Here is a 23,152-nt window from a genome sequence, read left to right on the forward strand (position 1 = left end):
GCCTTCAGCTCAGGTCATGATCTCAGCGTCCTGGGATCGAGCCCCGAATTGGGCTCTCTGCTCAGCAGGGAGCCTGCTTCCTCCTCTCTCTCTCTCTCTCTCTCTCTCTCTCTGCCTGCCTCTCTGCCTACTTGTGATCTCTGTCTGTCAAATGAATAAATAAAATCTTTAAAAAAAAAAAAAAATCAGGGGCGACTGGGTGGCTCAGTTGTTAAGCCTCTGCCTTTGGCTCATGTCATGATCCCAGGCTCCTGGGATCAAGATCAAGCCCTCTGAGCCCCTTATTGGGCTCCTTGCTCAGTGGGGAGCGTGCTATCCCCCTCCCTCTGCCTGCTGCTCTGTCTTCAGCCCAGCATCAGGTTCCCTGCTCAGCAAGAGGCCCATTTCTCTCTCTCCGAATCCCCCTCCTTGTGTTCCCTCTGTCCATGTGTTTCTATGTCAAATAAATAAATAAAATCCTTGGGACGCCTGGGTGGCTCAGTTGGTTAAGCAGCTGCCTTTGGCTCAGGTCATGATCCCAGCGTCCTGGGATCGAGTCCCACATCGGGCTCCTTGCTCATCAGGGAGCCTGCTTCTCCCTCTGCCTCTGCCTGCCATTCTGTCTGCCTGTGCTTGCTCTCTCTCCCTCTCTCTCTCTGACAAATAATTAAAAAAAAAAAAAATCTTTAAATAAATAAAATCCTTAAAAAATATTAATAAAAATTCTGGTCTTACCCACTATATATATTTAAAAAAAGAAAAAGAAAAAGGGAAAATAATTTGTTACTAGCAGTTATGTCTTTGGATGGTAGCATTACAAATGATTTTTATTTTCTTTTTCATATTCTATATTTTTCTAATTTTCTATGATAAGCATGAATTGCCTTTAAATTACTTTAAAATGTTAAAATATTCCACCCCACCTACTGAAATTCTAAGAAACAAAACAAACAAACAAAGGCAGAAAAAAAAAGACAAATGAGAAAACAGACTCGTAACTGGAGAACAGATGGTTACCAGAGAGGAGGTGGGTGGGGGGATGGGTGAAATAGGTGAAGAGGATTAAGATTACACTTACTTTGATGAGTACTGTGCAATGTATGTAATTGTTGAATAACTGTGTTATACACCTGAAACTAACATAACACAGTATGTTAAGAATACTCCACCTACCAGTAGACTAGATTGTAAAAAATTTATCCATTTCTTCCCATACTTAAGTTCTAGAGAAATATGCATATTCTGGCTTTGGGTGAAATGTATTAATGATGCTGTTGCCAGATGCTGTGGAAATTCTTTCTTATAATCTGACTTACTTAAAATTTGTTCTGATTCCTATCTAGTTATGTACTTGTGTTAAAATTTACTTGAACATTCAATAATGTATAATAAATAATGTGTAATAGCCTAATAAAATTGTTATGAAACTTAAGAATGACCTTATGAGTATTAAACATGAATGGTTATAATCCCAATTATCTTTAATTTATAATGGTTTGATCATTGGTAACCCCTCTGAAGATTTCTGGGCTTCTTTCTTCCTTAATCTTTCTGGGACCATGTAATCTTGTTCTACCCATATCCACGTCTCTCTCATCCTCTCCTCTTCTCCATCTGCACTCCCAGTTCACCACTTCACCTCTCATCCAAGTCAGCAGCAGTAGCAATGAAGCATAAAACCAAGGAAGAAGGCTACAGGGAATCAGCAACATAATTTGAGTTGGAAATTTTTCTGAAAATAGACTAGCAGGCTGCAGATTTGCACAGATTGCTGCATTTATTAGACTGTGCTCTGCATCATTTTGAAATGGAAAAAATTAGGAGAAAAATGTTCAAAACGCAAGAACATTCTGTAAACATAGCATTTTCCTCCCACTCCCTGAAATGAAGATAGCGAAAATTGGAGGAAAGAAAAAAAATCATTTTTGTCTCTTGGATGGCTTGGGAGTAGTTGTTAAGTCCATCCTTATTAGCCATGAATCCAGTGTAAATGCAGAAACATAGGCAGGAATGAAGTAGCTAATAGCAAGAGTTCTAGGTCTTAAGTTTTCAGAGAAAGAATGAGCAGCATTTCTTCTAGCCTCCTGTTTGTTTGTTTGTTTGTTTGTTTGTTTGTTTGTTTTTTAGGGGCTCCTGGGTGGCTTAGTCGGTTAAGCATCTACCTTTGGCTCAGGTTGATCCCAGGGTCCTGGCATCTGGTTCCTTGCTCACTGGGGAGCCTGCTTCTCCCTCTCCCTTTCCCTTTGCCTACTGCTCTGCCTGCTTGTGCTCTCTCTGTCGGATAAATAAAAAAGTGGTGTGTTTTTTTTTAATGAGGGAGAACACAAGGTGGGGGAGGGGTAGAGGGAGAGGATGAGATCATGACCCGAGGTGAAGGCAGATGCTTAACCAACAGAGCCACTCAGGCGTCCCTCTAGCCACCTATTTCAAAGCAGGTGATATTATTTCCCTGGAAGGGAGACCATTTGTTCTTGTTCTCACGTATCTTGAAACCACCATCTCATGAAACTGTGTGACACTGCGTTGTGCTTTTGTTTGTTGAGGGATAATGTGTGAAATAGAGTGCACTAATTATAAGTGGACAACTTGGGAATTATGTATGCTTAACTCCCTTGACACAAAGCTTTTATCTTTTTAGCTCTCAGGCTTGACCACCAATGTTGTGGACATTATTTTGGCTCATCACTTTGGTCAGGTAAGTGCCTATTCCAACCAGGACAGCTGTTTGTTGGCTAGCAGCAAAGCCTCATTTACCTCAGGAAAGAGGGGGTACCGTAGAATTCACCTGATCCTCATGGGTGCCAGTTCCAGTGCAGAGTGTGATGCAGGGGGCCCAGCAAAGGCCAATCTTAGGGGACAGGCATTAACTCAGTGCCCCATGGCTCTTGGCATTTGAAGAGATGAAGGAAGACAAAATCCCCTCCCCCACCACCTGTTCTCTGTCAGCAGCATGCCGTCTGTTAATGTTTGACAACATCACGTGCCTCAGCAAACATCTTCAGAGCCATAATGAAGTCTGGGAAAGTCTTCACAGAAATAGAAATTTCAGAGAAAAAAGAAGCCAAAATGTTTAAAACAAATATCAATGCTCAAAGAGCCTTAGAGATTATCTTGTTCATTCCTATGTTTTTTAGTGGTAAGTCTATAGAAGAAATGACAGGTGTGGATAATTATGGGGTGGAAGAGGAAACCCCAGTCCTCTTTTCAGAGGGAAGAGTAAGTTGGATAATAAGATTCTGAATGAGCTGATAAGTATCAAATTATTTTTTGTAAGAGTTGGGGAAGGATTGATGTCTTCTTTAAATGTTTGATAGAATTCACTGTGACACCATCTGAGCCAAAGCTTTTCTTTGTGGATACTTTTTATGTTACTAGTTTAATGATTTTACTTATTAAAGATCTATTCAAATCTATTTCTTGGGATGCTTTATAGGTGGTTTGTGTCTTTCTAGAAATTTGTCCATTTCATCTCAGATACCCAATTTGTTGGCATAAATCATTGATAATACTCCTTTATAATTCTTTTTATTTCTGTAAAATTGAAAATAATGTCTCCTCTTCCCTCCCTGATTTTAATAATTTGAGTCTTACCTCTTTTCTTTGTCAGTCTAACCAGTCAATTGCTGGCTTTATTGGGGTTTTTTTTCCTGTTCTTTTAAAATTCTCTATTTCATTTATTTCCACTCTAATTGTTATTATTGCCCTCCTTCTGCTTGCTTTACGTTTCCTCTTATATTTCTAGTTTCTCTCTTTTATTTTCTTTCTTTTATTTAAGCAGGCTCCACCATGCCCAGCACAGAGCCCAGTGTGGGGCTCGAACTCACAACCCTGCTATGAAAACGTGAGCCGAGATAAAGAGTCACATGCTTAACCAACTGAGCCACCCATGCTCCCCTCTTTTTCTAGATTCTTAAGGTGAAAGTCTAGTTGTGGACTTGAGATCTTTTTTCTTTTTTTCATATAGGCATTTACAGCTGTAAATTTCCCTCTCAACACCACATTAGCTGCAGCCCATAAATTCTGACAGTTTCATTTATCTCAAAAGTATATTCTAATTTCCTTGTGATTCTTTAATCCATTAGTTATTTAGGAGTATGTGTTTAATATCCCAGATTTCCTTCTGTTACTGATTTCTTCTTTTTTTTTTTTTAATATTTATTTATTTATTTATTAGAGAGAGAATGAGAGAGAGAGAGATCACAAGTAGGCAGAGGGGGTGGGGAGCAGGCTCCCTGCTGAGCAGAGAGCCTGATGCAGGGCTCAATCCCAGGACCCTGAGATCATGACCCGAGCTGAAGGCAGAGGCTTAACCCACTGAGCCACCCAGGCACCCCTCTGTTACTGATTTCTAATTTCATTCCATTGCAGTCAGAGAATATACTTAACATTTCATTCCTTTTTGAATGTATTAAGGTTTATTCTGTGGTCCTAATGTGTCCTTTCTGTTCCATATACACATGAGAAGGATGTGTATTCATTCTGCTCCCATTAAATGGAGTGTATGTACTCTGGGTGTTTTGTCAGGTCTGGTGGTTTACAGTGTTGTTCAATTCTTCTGTTTCCTTGTGATCTTCTGCCTCATTATTCACCCATAAATCAAAGTGAGGTATTAAAGTTACAAACTGTTACTGGGGCGCCTGGGTGGCTCAGTCAGTTGAGCAGCTGCCTTTGGCTCAGGTCATGATCTCAGGGTCCTGGGATCAAGCCCCACATGGGGCTCCTTGCTCAGCAGGGAGTCTGCTTCTCCCTTTCCCTCTGTCCCTTCCCCTGCTCATGCTCTCTGTCTCTGCCTCTCTCTCTCTCTCAAATAAATCTTTTAAATAAATAAAGTTATGGACTATTATTGTTGAATTTTCTATTTCTCCTTTCAGTTGTTTGTTTTTACTTTGTGTATTATGATTGTTTGTCTACCTAATTGTTTGTCTTCCTGGTGTTACATTTTTATTTAACAGAACTTGAAACTAACCTCCTTTTGTTAGCCCCATCTTTACCCTCTGCTTGCAGAGAGAACTGGTGCCTAAAAATCTTGAACCTTTCCGGGCTACTTGGTACATGTTCATGGATTTCTTTCACTATCCCCGCTGCCAGCCTAGCCTAGCAGCCTTACCAAATCTGTGAAATGAGTGATTTTAGTCTTTCTTCTGCTTTCCCACTTTCAAAATGTTTTTCCTGTTGGCTTTGTCCTTGTGAGAAAAGAGGTGAAACTGGCTAGTCGAAGTGTGCAACTCAATCTCAGGATCGTGAGTTTGAGCCCCACGGTGGATATAGACATGACTTAAATAAATAAATAAATAAATAAATAAATAAATAAACTTTTAGGAAAATAAAATTTAAGCAAGCAACTGTGTTTGCTTCTAATATTTTGAAATGGAAACAAAAAGGTTTTGAAACATGAATGATCTCATTTTCACCAATAGAAAAAACAGCCGTAGTGATAGCTCTTTTTTATCTATCAAATTTGCAAAAATTAAAAAGAATGGCCATTTGTATTAGTAAGGTTGTAGAGAACCAAGTAGTATAAGTAAACAAGGCAACTCCGTATGTCCTGATAAGGAATGCTCTCTAATACTTTAAGAGAAGAAGCAAAGTGTAGGACAGTATGTGTAGCAGACCACAATTTGTGTTTAAAAAAAAAGAAAACTGGGGGGTGGGGAGGCAGTTTATACTTAACAGCTTTACCTAACAAGTTCCAGTAACACTTAAGCCAGTTGTACGTCTTTTGTTCCATTATCATTTCTTCCCTCTTTTATCTCAAACTTTGCTCCTCGGGCTTCTCTCCAGACCTTGAAGGGAGAGCTGGCTACATATGTCATCTCTGATTACTGTGTGCTACATTTGTTGTTTACTTTTCTTATTATAATTTCTTTACCCTTTACTGTATTTCCTCAGAGTGATTGTAGTACCATTTAGTTTCAGGTAGACTCTGATCCATTTGATCAGTTTTCAACTGTATTCTTGGCTCACTTTACCTATATGGTAGTCAGAATGCAAACAGATGTTCTTCTTATCTGTATTTCCCTATGAGGTTTGATGGTGACCTTGACATACTGCCCTGGATTAACTGGCTCTCTTACTATCCCTGATCCATTTCTTCCCTCCAAAGCAGATATTTTCCCTTCTGCTTAAAACTGCTTGCTGGGGGTGTGTGCGCTTGTGTACACGTGTATAGCTATGTACATGTATGTTTATGTATACAACCACCTGGCAACTGTTCTGATGACCTGAGAAGGCCAGCAAGAGAGGGACCATTGGACAGTGGGTGGTGGGGGAGGAAGACTCACTTCCCTGTATAAATCATTTGTTTCTTTCTTATTTTATACCTTTAATAATAGCAGTAAGATTAAATGATAAATTGACTTAATAAAATGTAAATGGAATGTAATACATAATTCTATGGATATTACTAAGCGATAATATATAAATAAGTGATATACTGATTATATTATATCAGTACAAATAAGTTAATTATATAGATTTATAGCTATTAAGAAAAATGTTACCTTCCCTTTTTAAAAAAAAATTTTTAAAGTTTTCTCTACACCCAGCATGAGGATTGACCTCACAACCCTGAGATCAGGAGTGACTCGCTCTACCAACTGAGCCAGCCTAGTGCCCCACCTTCCATTTATTTTCCACTTTACAGTTCATGTAACTTTTCTTATCTAATCTCTAAAACAGCCTTGTCAGGGGCACTTGGCTGTAGAGATCGGGACTCTTGATCTCAGGGTCATTAGTTCAAGCCCCACATTAGGCGTAGAGCCTATTTTATTTTATTTTTATTTATTTATTTTTAAAGATTTTATTTATTTATTTGACAGAGATCACAAGTAGGCAGAGAGGCAGGCAGAGAGAGAGGAGGAAGCAGGCTCCCTGCTGAGCAGAGAACACGATGCGGGGCTCGATCCCAGGACCCTGGGATCATGACCTGAGCCGAAGGCAGAGGCTTAACCCACTGAGCTACTCAGGCGCCCCCGTAGAGCCTATTTTAAAAATAAATAAATAGGGGCGCCTGGGTGGCTCAGTGGGTTAAGCCGCTGCCTTCGGCTCAGGTCATGATCTCAGAGTGCTGGGATCGAGCCCCGCATCGGGCTCTCTGCTCTCTAGGGGAGCCTGCTTCTTCCTCTCTCTCTGCCTGCCTCTCTGCCTACTTGTGATCTCTCTGTCAAATAAATAAATAAAATCTTTAAAAAAAAAAAAATTAAATAAATAAATAAATAAATAAAGCGACCTTGTCAGGTATCTCTGGTTATTATCTTCATGTTTTATGAGGAGTGGCAGAACATGCAAAAAACACAAATAAGGAAACTAGGGTTCTGAATGGTTAGGTGACCTGTCTGAGTTGCACAGCTAGTATTTGAATCCAAGTCCAGTGCAGTTTCTGGGTGCTGCAGGTAAGAAGGAAGTTGAGAACAAATCTCCAAGTTTTTACATTTGGCCTGGAGTCGGTGACTAGCCTTTGCCATAATAGAGTCTTTGTGCCCTCATCTGACACAGAATATGGCACTGAACCAGTCTACTGCAGATAAAGACTTCAGTCATTCAGCCTACCAGTATGAGGGTAGACCCCAGGCTCTGTCCCATTTCCCATCTTGAGCAGAGAGAAATGTCTTTAAACATTGAGAATGCAAACCAAGCAACATAGGCTTGTATTGTAGCTCAGATGTTTACCTTGTATCTCTTTTCAATTGTTCTAGGAAGAGTTGCAGGCCAACTTGGACCTGATTCAAACCTACAGGCTGCATATTGCCCAAGATATCAATCAAGAAAACCTACAGCTCTTCCTGGGTTCTTATAACGGGTACAGTTATTTCCTATTCCTCCACTTAAATGTAAACTGGGTCCAAAAAGATAATGGACATTTGAGGGAGAGGGGAAGGGAAAATACACTACTTTTTTCAGTGTTGTGTCATGAGGTGATTTTCCTGCTGTTGCACCACAGTAAAAGAGGGAGGGCTATCAGACAGATAGGAAGACAGCTTTCAGGGAAAATGAATGGGGGCACCTGGCTTGCTCCGTTGGTAGAGTGTGCGACTTGATTTTGGGGTCATGAGTTCAAGCCACATGTTGGGTGTAGAGATTGCTTTAAAAAAAAAAAAAAAAAGAAATGAACTGAAGGCTGTTTTGGGCACATTCAAATACCATTTGTAGTTTAAGTTACACACACAAAAATATACACGTAACGTGAGGCAGGACAGAAAAATACATGGAGAAGAGGCAAAGAATAGAAGTCTTAGGCTTTGATTCAGTTTTTTTTTTTTTTTGCTGACATCTTGTTACCGGCCAAAACTAACACATGGGCACTAGTAAATTCTCTTTTGTTCGTGCATGTTCCTAAACCTACTGTCGTATCTCCCCCAGTCACTGAGAGAATTGGATTCTTATCTTGGGACCAGTTTTTCTAAGGTCAAACATATTCATTCCTCCTAGCTTTCTGAGTACATGGGAAAAGATTGAGAAAATGGGTCAGCTGTAACTTACCTAAATTCACCCAGAGATTTTGAACCTTGTCTCCAACTCCTTTCTCTGTATTACAGAGCCTGCATATTTTCAGTTGAAATCAGAAAGATTTATTAAGTACTGCACTAAACTATGTTAGTTACAAGTTCCCCCCTCCCCGCCAAAGTTCCCCTTCTCTTAAGGAATTTGTTCCTATAAACTACTTGGAAAATTAAACACTACAACTTGAGGATTGCAGAAGAATTGCTGTTGAGTTTTGAAGTTGCCTCTAAACTTCTGGCATCCCATAGTGCCCCTCAGGTTTGAGCCAGGAGCCTTGTTCCTGCTCTGTACCACTCAGGATGCTATTAAAATGGCAGCTCATGAACAAAGTGCAAAAGGGTCCCTTCCCTCATCAGGTGTGAAGGAAAGATAGTTTCAGATTCCTTGATACTGGTTTTCACAACCAGAAAATAATCTGAGTTGCTATGATTTTTCCTGAAAGGGGTCTTGCTTCCTTTGTTTTTCTAGACGCAGAGACCTAGAGATTGAAAGACCCTTGCTGGGCCAAAACGATAACAAATCGAAGACATTAAAGTAAGTCCCTCAGTTTCCCTAGTAAGTTGCTAAATATCTTTGCCTTTCATAAACTAATCAGTATTTGGTGGAATATAGGTGCTGTTTGCAGAATGTCACCTCTTAATTTTGCCTTTCCCCAGGTGTTCTACTCTATTGGTGGTAGGGGACAGTTCACCTGCAGTTGAGGCTGTGGTAAGTATGTCCTGATGCTGTGAAGATAAATGAGATTAAATGCAGTAAAATGTATACAGCACACTGCTGGCACACTAGAAACAGTTGGTAAACAGTCATCTTTGTTATTTCTGATTATGTCTATCAGAGTTTGCTCTTTATTACCCAGTTTTGGAAAAGGAATTCCTCATCAACCACTAGACTTCATCAGAAGGGATCAGTATTACCTTTGATTGCTTAGTTGACTTTGTGGCAAGTAGCATAACTAAACACCATTTTGCTTATGGTCAGATTTCTGACAGCCCTTTGGCCTTCTGCGGCCCCTATACATCTGGAACTGTATCAGGCTGGAAGGCTGCTGAGAGCCTATATGCTTTCCTCTGCCTCTTCCTCAAGTATATAATACACTGTTAAAAATAATACATGCTCATTGTAGAAAATATGAAAAAGTTAAAAAAAAATAGAAGGACAGGAGGAAACATCATAATCCTCTTACCCAAAGGTAAACTATTATCTTTTCCTCTAACATACCCTGGGTGATATTAAACATGAAAGATTGAGGACCTGATTATTGATAGCATTTTTGATAGCCTTTTTCCATATTATAAAATCAGGACCTCTGTATAACATTTTTTTAAAGATTTTATTTATTTAGGGGCACCTAGGTGGCTCATTGGGTTAAAGCCTCTGCCTTCGGTCCAGGTTATGATCTCAGGGTCCTGGGATCGAGCCCCGCATCGGGCTCCCTGCTCAGTGGGGAGCCTGCTTCCCCCTCTCTCTCTGCCTGCCTCTCTGCCTACTTGTGATCTCTGTCTGTCAAATAAATAAATAAAATCTTTCTTAAAAAAGATTTATTTATTTATTTATTTATTTATCTCAGACAGAGATCACAAGTAGGCAGAGAGAGAGAGGAGGAAGCAGGCTCCTCTTCAGTGGGCTTTAACCCACTGAGCCACCCAGGCACCTCACCTCTGTATAATATTGAGTCTTGTAAATGTACCTTTGTTTAACCTCATTTTCCAGTTGATGATATCAGATTTTGCACCATTAATAATGTTGCTATTGAACATCGATAGTGATTTCTTGATCATCTCCCTGGGATAGATTTCTAGAAGTGGAATTAATGTGTCAAAAATCATAAATCCTTGCAAAATTTTTTATAACATTTGCCATATTCCTTTCTAGAAAGGACATAGCACTGTGTTGGCACCAGCATTGTATGAGAGTGTCTGTTTCACAGCATCTTGTCCAACATTGGATTTTTAAATTTTATTACTAATTTAGTAGGTTAAAAATGGTGTCCCACTGTTTAATGTGCATTTTATTACAAATGAAGTTGACAGTTTTTCATACATCTATCAGAGTTTACTTGTTTTCCCCACAGTGTATGTAATATAAATAGGTATCTGTGTGAGATTACCTAGTTTTCTTTGGCAGACTTCACTTCTGCCCTGTTTAGAGAAAAACATTAGGGAGTAAGGCTTTTGGGAAAGGAAGTCTAGTAGCTAATCATGGGGGTAGACATAGGAGGGAAGGTTTATGAGGCAGGGTAAGCGTAGGGTGAAGTAGGTGGGATGATATATTCATATCTCCCTGAATCATCCTGTAAAACATTCTGTGTCTGGTATAAAATACATGGCATGGCTTTAACACAGAGGGACATGACCCTCGAGTCCAAAAAAAAAACAAAAACAAAAAACAAAACAAAACAAAATTCCCGAAAGATGATAAAGTTGTAGTGATGATCCCAATTCATCATGAAGGAGTTTTACAAAGGTCAGTCTTTTCTGGCTAAAAAGGTGGAGATACATACTAAAGAATATCTATCAAAAATATTTCTTCATGGGCACCTGGGTGGCTCAGCGGGTTGAGCCTCTGCCTTCAGCTCAGGTCATGATCCCAGGGTCTTGGGATCGAGCCCCGCATCGGGCTCTCTGTTCAGCGGGGAGCCTCCTTCCCCCTCTCTCTCTGCCTACTTGTGACCTGTCTGTCAAATAAATAAATAAAATCTTTAAAATAAAAACAAAAAAGAAAAAAAATTTCTTCAGGGGCACCTGACTGGTTCAGTTGGTGGAGCATATGACCCTTAATCTCAGAGTTGTGAGTTTGAGCCCCACATTGGATGTGGATATTACTTAAATTTTTTTTCTTCATAAACATGTGACATAAAACAAGAAAACAGTGTTGTTTTTAGAAAATACCCTTCCTTAGAATTTTCTAATAATGCTGAGTTATTTTTTTAAACTTGCATGGACTTAAAACAACATTTCCAATCATCTTTCAAGACTAGGTAGATTGGCCAGTACAGATAAGGTCTTGTTTTCTGACTTCCTCATCTTCAGCATTTGTAGATAAGAACCCCAGGAGCCCTGTCTGTATCACAGAGTAGATGCTCTTACAGACAGTATCTCGCTTGTGAGAGCTAGCATTTTATCCCACAAATTGGTAGGAATTAGAGGACTCTCCATGCATCGAAGAGCAGGAAGGAGCTTCTCAAGTTTTGGTCATTTTTGCTAACTATTCTTACTTACTTATTCAGCCTCATTTTTGGAGCTGCTTATTTGCTTGATGCTGTGGGGGAATACAAAAATGAATAAGATGATGTATCTGCATTTGGGGAGCTAGACAGAGAATAGACATGTGAAAAAACCAACCATTGAGTTTGGTTTACGAGATATGGAGACTTCATAGAGAGCTAAAGAAATTACAAAGTGGTAAACCAAGGAAAGCATGACTTATTATATTAAATCCAGATGGGGGATTTCATTCTTCGAGAAAATATTATGTATCTACTATGTTCTAAGCATTGTGCTTAGCAGTTAGGGATCCAGTTTTTAAATTCTACAGTTTAGAGTTAATGATATTCTGTAGTACCCTGGTACATTTGCTTATCCCTGCCTACATTGTCATTTGTATAGAGCAAAAACTGGTTTGGTGATCCTGGTTTTTAGATCATCCCCTGATAATAGAAGAGTTTTGTATACCTGCCCATCAGCAATCCCCAGAGTTCAGCTGGATTACTGGTTCTTGCCTAGGTAATTTTAATAACTCCCTAACTGGCTTATTGCCTCTGTAGTCTGTCATACAGCCACTGCTGGTTACTTTACTAAAACAAATCCGTTTACCTCAGAAACTTTCCATGGCTCCTTGGCCTTCCATGGTCAGCTCCAGTCTACCTCCCAGACGTGCCTTGCAGTGCATCTTCACGCCACACCTCTGTAACCCCACACGCCCTGTACATCCACTTCATGTCTCCTGGTTCTTTGCTTATGCTTTCCCACAACTCCGGATGCCTTCAAACACCCATCCCTTCTGTTTACTGTGTCTCTTGAAATCCTGCTCATCCTTCTGTACTCAGCTCAGTTGTGAAATTTCGAAGTGATATCATTCAGCTTTGAATTCTATGTTTTCACCCTAATGGATACCAGACTCCTAGCAGGTTTTGTATGTGTATGCTTGACAAGCATGTGTAAAAGAAGAGATTTCATTGATTAAATTAGCCACAAAACATTGCTGAAACTAAAAATTATCTCTGTAAAAGCTTTTCTTTAAGGTCCCTGCCTTCGTGGGTATACCACGAAGTATAGGATACCAAACATGTAAACACACAGGTTGTAACTCTTAATTAGGATAATTGCTATGAGAGAAAAAACAGAGTAATCAATATTTAGGTGGAATAGTGAACGACCTTGAGTCAGAAAAGAGGGTGTGCAGAAAGGCAAACCCAGGATACAGGGAAGGGGTAAGGGGGCGTGGGGATTGAGGGGTTGGGCTTGGTCAGGACCATTTGTACTGGGAACCCATCAGAATCCCGGCAGGTGAGTGCCACGGTCCAGTTCACATTTTAAAATAGGTAGCTAGCCCCCAAGTTATGTACCCAGTAGGAGAAATTAGATTCAACATAAGGTTCTTTAAGTACTCGCAACAGGTTCAGGAAATGAAGTTTAGCCAGACTTTTAGATTTACTAAGAAATCAGATACCAAGTACATGATATATCTCTTACTTTGTATTTTGGTAATTTCTTTGGCTGATTCAGCCATCTCCAAACTGAGCTGTTGATCTTGGAAGATCATTCTTGTGCCAAGCTATTTCTTATTTTTCTAGTGATCATAATTGTTTTCTCTTTTTTTCTTTTCTTAAGGTTGAATGCAACTCTCGCCTGAACCCTATAAACACAACTTTGCTAAAGGTAAAGTGCTTTTTTCCTTATTGCCAGTGGATTTGTTAGTAAATTATACATGGCTCAAAATACTCTTTATTTCTGCAATAGTTGCCCAGAAAGAAGGAAAGCTTCTCTCTTTGATTCTCTCTCTTTTTTAAAAATTTCCTGAATATATTCTCACTCTAGAAACTTGGGAAATAGAGGGGCACCTGGGAGGCTCAGTGGGTTAAGCCTCTGCCTTCAGCCCAGATCATGATCTCAGGGTCCTGGGATCGAGCCCCGCATCGGGCTCTCTGCTCAGCAGGGAGCCTGCTTCCCCTCTCTCTCTGCCTGCCTCTCTGCCTACTTGTGATATCTGTCTGTCAAATAAATAAATAAAATCTTTAAAAAAAAAAAGAAAAGAAAATTGGGAAATAGAGAAAAGTAAAGGATAAAATCAATCAAAATGACTATAATCCTACTACCCATAGTTCCCCTCTGGTAAAAATACTGATGTCTTGAGGTGCCTGGGTGGTTCAGTCAGTTAAGCATCCAACTCTTTAAATTTTTTTTTTTTTAATTTTATTTATTATTTGACAGAGAGAGATCACAAGTAGACAGAGAGGCAGGCAGAGAGAGAGAGAGAGGGAAGCAGGCTCCCTGCTGAGCAGAGAGCCCGATGCGGGACTCGATCCCAGGACCTTGAGATCACGACCTGAGCCGAAGGCAGCGGCTTAACCCACTGAGCCACCCAGGCGCCCCTAAGCATACAACTCTTGATTTCAGTTCAGGTCATGATCTCAGGGTCATGAGATTGAACCCCACTTTGGGCTCTGCGCTGGACATGGAGCCTGCTTAAAATTCTCTCTCTCTCATTCTGCCCCTCTGCCCCTACCCCCAACCCCTGTGCTCACTCTCCAAAAGAAAGAAAAAAAAAAATGGGGGTCTTTTCCTGTATACTTTTTATATCATTAAGGTCAGGATATTTATAGCCCTGTGTCTGTTTGTTTTTTTAAGATTTTATTTATTTGTCAGAGAGAACAAGCAGGGGGAGTGGCAGGGAGAGGGAGAAGGGGGCTTCTCACTGAGCACAGACCCCATGCAGAACTCAGTTCCAGGACATTGGGATCATGATCTGAGCCAAAGGCAGACATTTACTGAGCCACCCAGGTGTCCCTCCTCAACTTTTTGACATGAGCATCTAACCATGTTATTAAAAACTTCATAAGCATTATTTAATTTTGTGAGAATTAGGATGAATGGGAATTATTTACAAGCTATGTCCCACTGTATTGATTAGGAAGCTTCCAATAACAATTCTGATATGAGGGTGGGTGCATTTCCTTTCTCTTAGGGCAAATAGAGAGCAACTCTTATACTGGATTTCTAGTTAATGTCAGGTTTCTCTCCCTTTTCATTGTACCAGGTAAGAGTGTCAACCTTGTTTTTTCTACAGTCTGTCGTAAAGTGTACAGGGGCCTGGCACTGTGATTTGAGTATGGATTACTGTATTTAAGTGCTGATCTTACGTTGCTTACTGCTACTTTCTCAGTCTGAAAGACCTCTGCTTTCTTCCCTTTCTCTTTGAAGTGGCTTGAAAGGGAAGTGCTGTCACCAAAAGCAGGCTGTAGTTCCTGGAAATACGACATGAGGTTAATGCTCTGAGGTGACAGAATGCAGAATGTTCTGGGGTCCAGGTGGTTGACAAACTGGTCCAAAATAGGGATGTTATTTTAAAAGTATATGGTTTCAAATAGTTTTTCAGTATAGGTTTGAATCAATATTTTGAAAGCGCAAAACTGAACTCTGCAGTAGCTGTAGATGTAGTTTTTTCTGGGCAGAAATGCCCACTGCAACAGTGTGGTTGAACTGACTCTCCAACTACTTGATAGGCAGCAAGCTTGCAAACAGTCCCTCCTAATATTCTCTCTGCGTGTGTTAGTGTTTTATGTCAGATTTTAACATTAACCTTCAATTCCTGTGCCTTCTGTGGCATTCCCATCTGCTAAATAACAGTCCCCACCTCAAAGGAAGTTTTTATTTTTTTGAGAGAAGGAGAGTGTGTGTGAGCAGGGGAGGGGCAGAGGGAGAGGGAGAATCTTTTTTTTTTTTTTTTTTTTTTTTTTTTGACAGAGAGCGCTCACAAGTAGAAAGAGAGGCAGGCAGAGAGAGATAGGAGGAAAGCAGGCTCCCTGCTGAGCAGAGAGCCTGATGTGGGGCTCGATCCCAAGACCCTGGGATCATGACCTGAGCCGAAAGCAGAGGCTTAACCCACTGAGCCACCCAGGTGCCCCGAGAGGGAGAATCTTGAGCAGACTCCACACCCAGTGCGGGGCTCAGTCTCCCAACCCTGAGATCATGACCTGAGTGGATACCAAAAGTTGAATGTTCAATTGGCTAGGCTGCCAGGTGCCCCCCACCTCTTTTTTTAAGTTCCAGTCAGCCTGAATAGGATGTTGTCTGAGTACAGAATGCATAACAGCTGGAAAAAAGAAGGTGGGTCTGTGTGGTTGACCATAATGCCTTAGAAATAGTGTTTTCTGCAGATTGGCAGAATGTGCTTCACCTGGGAGCTTATTAGAACTACAACTGCTTGGGGCACCTGGGTGGCACAGTCAGTTAAGCATCTGACTCTTGTCTTTGGCTCAGATCATGATCTTGGGGTCATGGGATCTAGCCCCCCATTGGGCTCTGAGCTGAGCATGGAGTCTGCTTGGGATTCTCTCTGCCTCTCTAAAATAAAAAATCTTTAAAAAAAAAAAAAAGTTCTTGGGGTGCCTGGGTGGCTTAGTCAGTTAAGCATCCAATTCTTGATTTCAGCTCAGGCCGTGATCTCAGGGTCGTGAGATTGAGCCCTGCCCTGGATGTGGAGTCTGCTTAAGAGTCTTCCCCTCTGACCCTACCCCCTACAACCTCTCCCCAACATACACCCCATACACACGCTCTCTCTTTAAAAAAAAAAAAAAAAGAAAAATGCAAGTTCTCAAGCCCCACCCCAGACCTATTAAATCAGTATTTCTAGAGTAGAAACCAAGAATCTGAGTTTTAATGAGTCTTCTGGGTAATTCCAGTGTGTGCTAACAAAACCCTACTTTAGATATCCTTCCACGGGACACCTGGGTGGCTCAGTGGGTTAAGCCTCTGCCTTTGGCTCAGGTCATTGGCTCAGGTCATAATCTCAGGGTCCTGGGATCAAGCCCTGCATCGGGCTCTCGGCTCAGCTTGCCTCTCTGCCTACTTGTGATCTCTGTCTGTCAAATAAATAAATAAAATCTTTATTTAAAAAAAAAAAATCCTTGCACATGTGAGGATAATCAGCTATGAATATTTATGAAGTGAGAGACAGCCTCACCAAATCCAGCTTTGAGAGGAAAGTGGCTGGCCAAGTGAGTTGACCAGATTCGGAATCACCATGTCATTGGAGAAATCCCCTTAGTTGTAGAATGAAGATAATACTGGGTTGAGCAGAAACTTAGGAAGCATGATACCCTGAGAAGTTAGGGTCATGCTGTTTGAGGACTCTAAAAGTAAATTCTTCAGGTGGAGTCAGAACCATAGTTGAAGACGGTGGTTAACTTCATTGTCACTCCTAACGGAAAGTTCCCAGCCTAGGCCTAAAGGCCAGGCTCTACATCTTACTGATTAATAAGTATTAAATAAATAATCTTTTCAGATTTATATCCAAGGTTATTGCTAGGATGTAAGTTTTTGTGTAAGAGTGCAATGAGGAAACATACACTTGGTTGCAGTTAAACATTAAGTTAAGGAACCTAAAATTCAGTCCTGTCCTATTTGAAAGGACTTGTGGATTTTCAGAGCATGTCCCCTAAGTATAAGTACCAGCTCACTTCTATATTTTTCCTCTTTTAGATGGCAGACTGTGGTGGACTGCCCCAAGTAGTACAGGTAAGGAGGGGCTTTTTTATTATTGTATTGTTTTCTTTTTTTAAAGCACTCATTTGGGGCGCCTGGGTGGCTCAGTGGGTTAAAGCATCTGCCTTCGGCTCAGGTCATGATCTCAGGGTCCTGGGATCGAGCCCCACATTGGGCTCTCTGCTCAGCGGGGAGTCTGCTTCCCCCTCTCTGTCTGCCTGCATGTGATCTCCCTCTGTCAAATAAATAAAATCTTAAAAAATAAATAAATAAATAAAGCACTCATTTGATTCTGCCTCTCTGCCTATGCGAAGATTAATACTTTCTTATTTTGTCTCCTAGCCTGGAAAGCTCACCGAGGCCTTCAAGTACTTTTTGCAGGGAATGGGCTACAGTGAGTAATACAAAACTTTCTGTCCAGCAAAAATTTAATGATAATAGGGTCATTTTGACATCTGGGGAGCCCACATTTCCCAGGGCATATAACCTCTATGTTAGCCAGCCTAAAGTGAGGTAGAAACCAAAATGTTTATGGACCATTCATCTGTGCATGTATGTAAGGTGAGCTAACACTGACTAAGCACTTACCTTGTGCTGGGCATTCAGTGTTTATAACCGTAAGAGGTAAGTTCTGTCATTAGTCCCATTTTATAGAAGAAGAAACCGAGGTTCAAAGAGACTAAGTACATTTCCCAGGGTAACAGTTCACCTGCAGAATGCTAGCAGTCTGACTCCAGAGCCCATGTTTTTAACCACTGAGGCTTAGATATTGCTAAGCTTGTGAATCTGATTTGCATTTGAACTTAGCTGGTAATCACTCCTGGCCTAGAGAAACACAATGGAGACTTCAGAAGAAAAGGGTAGTTGTCCTCAGTTACATCAGCCCCACCACAGGAAATGAACTTGCACAGTAGTTTAGAGCAAGTCCAAGGATGTTTCCATATCGTGTGCCTCTGTCCTGGTCTCTTGTATTGTGAGACCCCTGAGCTTTCTCATTTGTCACAGACTATCCACACTTGCTCCTTTCTTGGAATTCTTAAGAAGAAAAACTCTTCAACCCAGGTACAGAGCTCTTTACCCAGTAGGGTGATTTTTTTGTCTTTAGTATAAGCGTGGAAAATGGTCATACAACAGCTGCCTGGGCAGCAGCTGACCCCTGGGTACATACAGCCCTGTGCCTGGCAGGCAGACTGTGTATGTCTCGTCTAGAGTGGCTGTGTCATCCCCGTTTGTGAGCCACTACCAACCGAGCCCACACCCACATCTGTCTGGCTCACTGGGAGGAGAAGTCCCTCTCCTAGCCAGTTCTCATCCCTTTCGTAGGAAACAGCTGATCTTCCAGCCCATTTCTGATCCAAAACAGATGGCTGTTTATAGTGGAGAGGAAAACAGTTGCCCTTGACTAGATGAGAGAAGTAACGTCTCAGATGATGATAAAACATCAGTCAGCCTCAACTCCTTTCTGAGACCTTAACATAAGAATTCATGCCCAGCTTAGAGGATTCTGTCAGTGTTTACTGGGCAGCCAAGGTTGCCACTTGGCACTCTTGGGTCACTAACCTGCCTTTTCCTGTGTCCATCCTGCTTCCAGTCCCGTATGTGCAGCTCAGTCACCTGAGCACCGAGTCAGGTACCTTCCTCTGTGCTGGCCCTGCCCCTGCCTCCCAGCCACGCTCTCCTGGCTGCATTGGCTGCCTGCAGCATGTCCGCGGTTTTCCTGTGCAGTGAGAGCCCGATAGAACGTGGCTCGTTGTGCCCTAAGAGGGTTAGACTGCAGGTCCAGCCCTGGTTCCCCAGAAAGAAAGGAGCGGGTTGTAATAGCCAGGTTCCCTCTTATCATCCAAATCAGGGTCACGGTAGTAGCTGAAACTTTGTAGGCAGGACCCCTCTTCTGCCGCCACCTACTCATCCTTGCATGAAGCCCAGACACAGGACGTGAAGGGCAGCCTTGATTCTAAATAGGAGTACCAGAGCCTGTGCCTGGAAAACTCATCAGGTGACGGCATCTTTTGACCCTGGCATTGAAATGACAGCTGGGTGAGTGGCTGGTGCCTCAGGAAGATAGACAGGGAGGTTATGACAGGTAAGGCCACATCCCAGCCCAGCTGGAAGGACCTTAGGATCAAAGCGGTGGAACTGTAGTCTGAGTGAAACACCCACCCCGGAGCCCTTCCCTTGCAGGCATCCTTTACCTTGCTGCCTGCATAGAGGGCATATAGGGCAGGTGCCAGGCCCACCTGCTCTCCCTTAGACCCACACCTTCATACATGTCTCCTCCCCAGGTAGCAAAGGAAGCCTGTGGACACGGATGGTAGTCTTGTTGTATCGGGCTTGCACTGTGTTTGTGAAACACCTTCATACTTGTGTGGTTTGTCTTTGTTTTGGTTTAGTCTTGCATGCACTGCAGGGTTTGGTTACCTGTTTGGGTTCCCAAAGCCTCTTTCCTGATCACTGTATGAATGGCGTGGGCATAGCTAAGAGGCTATACTCTGGACTTAGGTTTCCCCATGTTCTTCTGTGGACTAGAATCAGCCAAGATTCCAACCAGATCCAAAGGATTAAAGCAACCTTGTGTATAGCCATTCACCTAAGCAAATAATACAAAAGGGAGATGGCTATGTGTTATCCTGGGTCTCACCTTAAATGGGTTGGGAAAGCTAAACAAAGCCTTTAGTGAAATTTCTGGATTAGTTAAGCTTAGCCAGGGTACTATCTTCTAGTCCCCTTGGTTCTTTCTTACAGTACCATCTGCCAGCATGACCCGGCTCGCCCGATCACGAACCCACTCAACCTCGAGTAGCATCGGCTCTGGAGAAAGTGCCTTCAGCCGATCTGTCACCAGCAATCAGTCAGATGGAACTCAAGAATCCTCTGAATCCCCTGATGTTGTGGACAGACACCAGACCATGGAGGTGTCCTGCTAAGCAGATACTCCTCCCCTGGACCATGCAAGTCCACCCTCCTTCAGACAACCACTCCATAATATAACATTTCATCCAGCAAACTGGCATCTATCTTTAACTCCTGCATGGCCAACTGACAGTCTCTGGTATCCTGGATTTATCATTCTCTCTGCCTGCCCGCCCTCCTTTTTGTATGTACCAAGAACCACTTCCTTGCCATCACTGTAACATTCCAGCATCTTTAGCCGATCGAATTTCCATATCTTCTCTTGTCAGCCTTTCCTTGTGCTTTCCCAACTACATATCTGACAAGATTCTTTGATTCTGATGTATGTGTGTGAGCACGCGTGTCTGTGTCTGTGTGTGCATAGTTCTGTGATTTTAGATATGCTTTCTTGTAGAGCTTCTGCAAAAAAAGGGGACCTTTTTTCTTTTTCATTTTCAATGGTGTTTTTAAGGGAAATATACAGAACAGGTTTCTAGGTTGGGCAGGCCACTGCATTCTCTTTTGGTTCCAAATTGGTCAACACGATTTGCAGTGACTTCAGGAGCTCTGAGAAATGTGGAAGATCGTGTTTACATTGACTGTGACCAATAGAAGGGAGCCTGTTAACATAGAGAGGCAGGCAGGGTGGCCAGTCACCTCCTGTCCAAATGCATTCATATATGTTATTCTGTAAATAAAAGGGAGGGACATATTCTTTTAGAAGCCCATGAATGATGAAGTTCTGATGCAACATGGAGTTTTTCCTAAGAAGTGAGTGTGGCATCATTACTGCCCTCTCTTAGCACAGGAAGATGGAAAACAAAATACCAGGCCTCTGCTGTGCCAGAGCAGAGCTGCTGTCGCCACAGTGTCTGATACCACTTACAAGATAGCCCCAAGAAGTGCCTCCTGGGTCTGTGATGAAGAGTGTTTCTCCACCCTTCAGTCCTCTGAAAAAGGAGAGGTGTGGCCTGAAAATTATGCAGATGGTGAGAACCAGCTGGGCGAAGAGGCACAGACCTCAGCGGAATATCATGTGTCTCAGGCACACCCTTGACTTCAGCTGACATAGTGGAAGCGAAGTGAAATTGGTACAGAACCTATTTCTCAGAAAGATTCTTGACAGTTCTTAAAGAAGAGAGGGAAGGGGCCGGTGTGTAAGGGCAGCCTGTGCAGCTACAGTTGTGCTTAGCGGACTGCTGTGCGAGGGGCTGCAGCCAGCCAGAGTATTGCTGGGAGGAGGATGAAACCAGCTGCCACACAGCAAGGGCCCAGCTCTTGAGGGCATCAGATGTAAGCTCAGGGTTACGCAGTTCCGAATCTTAGGAGGGGGCTTTTCAGACATAATGTTTGCTTTCAGCCGAGATAGGGAATGCATCACTCTGCCAGAGTACAACTTTTTACAGATTATTAAATAAAGCTGAATATGTTTCATTGTTAACCCGATTGCTGGTGTTATTTCTCTCAAGCCATGCACTGGGGCTCGGGGTGGAACCAAGTCACTAAACGTGGGCTTTGTGCTGGGCATTTTCACGTCCTTGATCATTATCTCACCCAAGAAGAAATTAAGACTCTGGATAAATAATTTGCCCAAGGTCATACCAGTAAACCCATCTAGGACCCCAAGCTCATCTGACACACCTCTATTGCCCTCAAATCAAAAATTGTGAGAAGCCCGATCACAGGGTTTATGGAGGAGGAAAGCTAAGGTCTCAGAAAGGCATTCCACATTTCACCCTTGCCATCTGTGTGGGGTTGCTGGGTCCCACCCCAGTGTAGTAACCTGCAACCACTTGCCTGGGTTCCTCAAACAGGCCAGACTGTATTTCTCCAGAAACGGCTGTCTTTGTACTCACCAGTGATAGCAGGAGGCTACCACCTTGTGTTAGTTTTGAATGATCCAGGGGCTGCTGCTACCATGTAGTCCATCAAGGTTGCTTTGTCTGTGGGGGATACTTGTAAAATGTCATAGGCCCTGCTCTTTCTGGGAGAGGAGTTGAAGCAAATGCACGAGGACAGATACAGGTCACCAAGCTGAGTTCCTGACAATACAGGATAGCAGTTCTTGAGCTGGAGGAGGTCTGGTGGTCACAGTTGCTCTTAAAACCCCTATCACTCCAGCCTTCATGAATATACCCGACATGGATGGTCACTGGAGTCAGGCCCCAACTGATTACACTTCACTCATCCATACTCTACTTTTCCCTCTCTTCATTTTCATTTCCTTGCTCCCTGTTCAGTCCCGAAACACTTGGGTGCCTGCCTTGTGAGAGTCCAGGAAGTAGCCAGGTAGAGTATACAGGCTCCTCCATATAAATCATCTTACCCAGTTCTCACTGTACCCCTGCAAAGTGGTCAGTGCTTTTTTATTTTTTTTTAAAGATTTATTTATATATTTATTTGACAGACAAATCACAAGTAGGCAGAGGCAGGCAGAGAGAGGGGGGGAAGCAGGCTTCCTGCTGAGCAGAGATCCTGATGCGGGGCTCGATCCCCAGGACCCTGAGATCATGACCTGAGCTGAAGGCAGAGGCTTAACCCACTGAGCCACCCAGGCACCCCTGGTCAGGTCTTTCTTACAGACGAGAAATGGTTAAGGAGAGTTAAGTGTTTTGGTCAAGGTCACCTAGCCTGAAAAATTTCCCAGAAGTGCATTTTCATATTGAGCCTGTTATTGAGCATCTACTGTCGGCCGGGGCCTTTTGCACCTTCCTGTAGGTTTCCTAATCGTGGTTCAGTGAGGTACATGCTAGTACCATTTTATGGATGAGAAACCAGCCTAGAGGTAACTACACATGATCACAAAACTAATAAGCAGCAAATCTAGGTGTTTAAACTAATTCTCAGGGGCTTCTTGGACCTCACCTTGAGGCCAGTCTGAAAGTCTTTCCTGTCAGATAGAAGGTAGACATTGGAGTAGTATGCAGACCAGAGCAGGAGGGTGGGCCTCTGTTCAGGCCCCTACCTGCCATGGGCCACATCCTAGAATGGCCTCACCCATTCTAACATCTTGATTAGAACTTCCTTACACAGGATGTGCCTCCACTCTGGCTTCTCCAGCTCTTCACACCAAGTGCCCATAG

The 23,152-nt window shown here is 42.4% G+C and overlaps 1 protein-coding gene across 5 annotated transcripts in view; it reads left to right on the top strand.

Moving 5' to 3' along the window:
- The window catches only part of LOC111141706 (NDRG family member 3), a 76,678-nt gene extending 55,174 nt beyond the window's left edge, over nt 1–21,504 (top strand). For 2 of the 5 annotated variants that reach the window (XM_022494480.1, XM_022494484.1), the window contains 9 exons: nt 2,618–2,674; nt 7,674–7,777; nt 8,947–9,012; nt 9,135–9,186; nt 13,308–13,355; nt 17,178–17,213; nt 17,523–17,574; nt 18,772–18,810; nt 19,923–21,504. In XM_022494480.1, the coding sequence (XP_022350188.1) occupies nt 2,618–2,674; nt 7,674–7,777; nt 8,947–9,012; nt 9,135–9,186; nt 13,308–13,355; nt 17,178–17,213; nt 17,523–17,574; nt 18,772–18,810; nt 19,923–20,104 (636 nt within the window). In that variant the 3' untranslated portion in view covers nt 20,105–21,504. The remainder of the gene's footprint in view (nt 1–2,617; nt 2,675–7,673; nt 7,778–8,946; nt 9,013–9,134; nt 9,187–13,307; nt 13,356–17,177; nt 17,214–17,522; nt 17,575–18,771; nt 18,811–19,922) is intronic. The other 3 variants (XM_022494482.1, XM_022494481.1, XM_022494483.1) reach the window with 3 other exon arrangements.
- Nucleotides 21,505–23,152: the final 1,648 nt, after the last annotated feature.

The sequence above is a fragment of the Enhydra lutris genome, unplaced genomic scaffold (genome assembly GCF_002288905.1).
Source record: "Enhydra lutris kenyoni isolate GAN:26980312 unplaced genomic scaffold, ASM228890v2 scaffoldscaffold6, whole genome shotgun sequence".
NCBI lineage: Eukaryota > Metazoa > Chordata > Mammalia > Carnivora > Mustelidae > Enhydra > Enhydra lutris.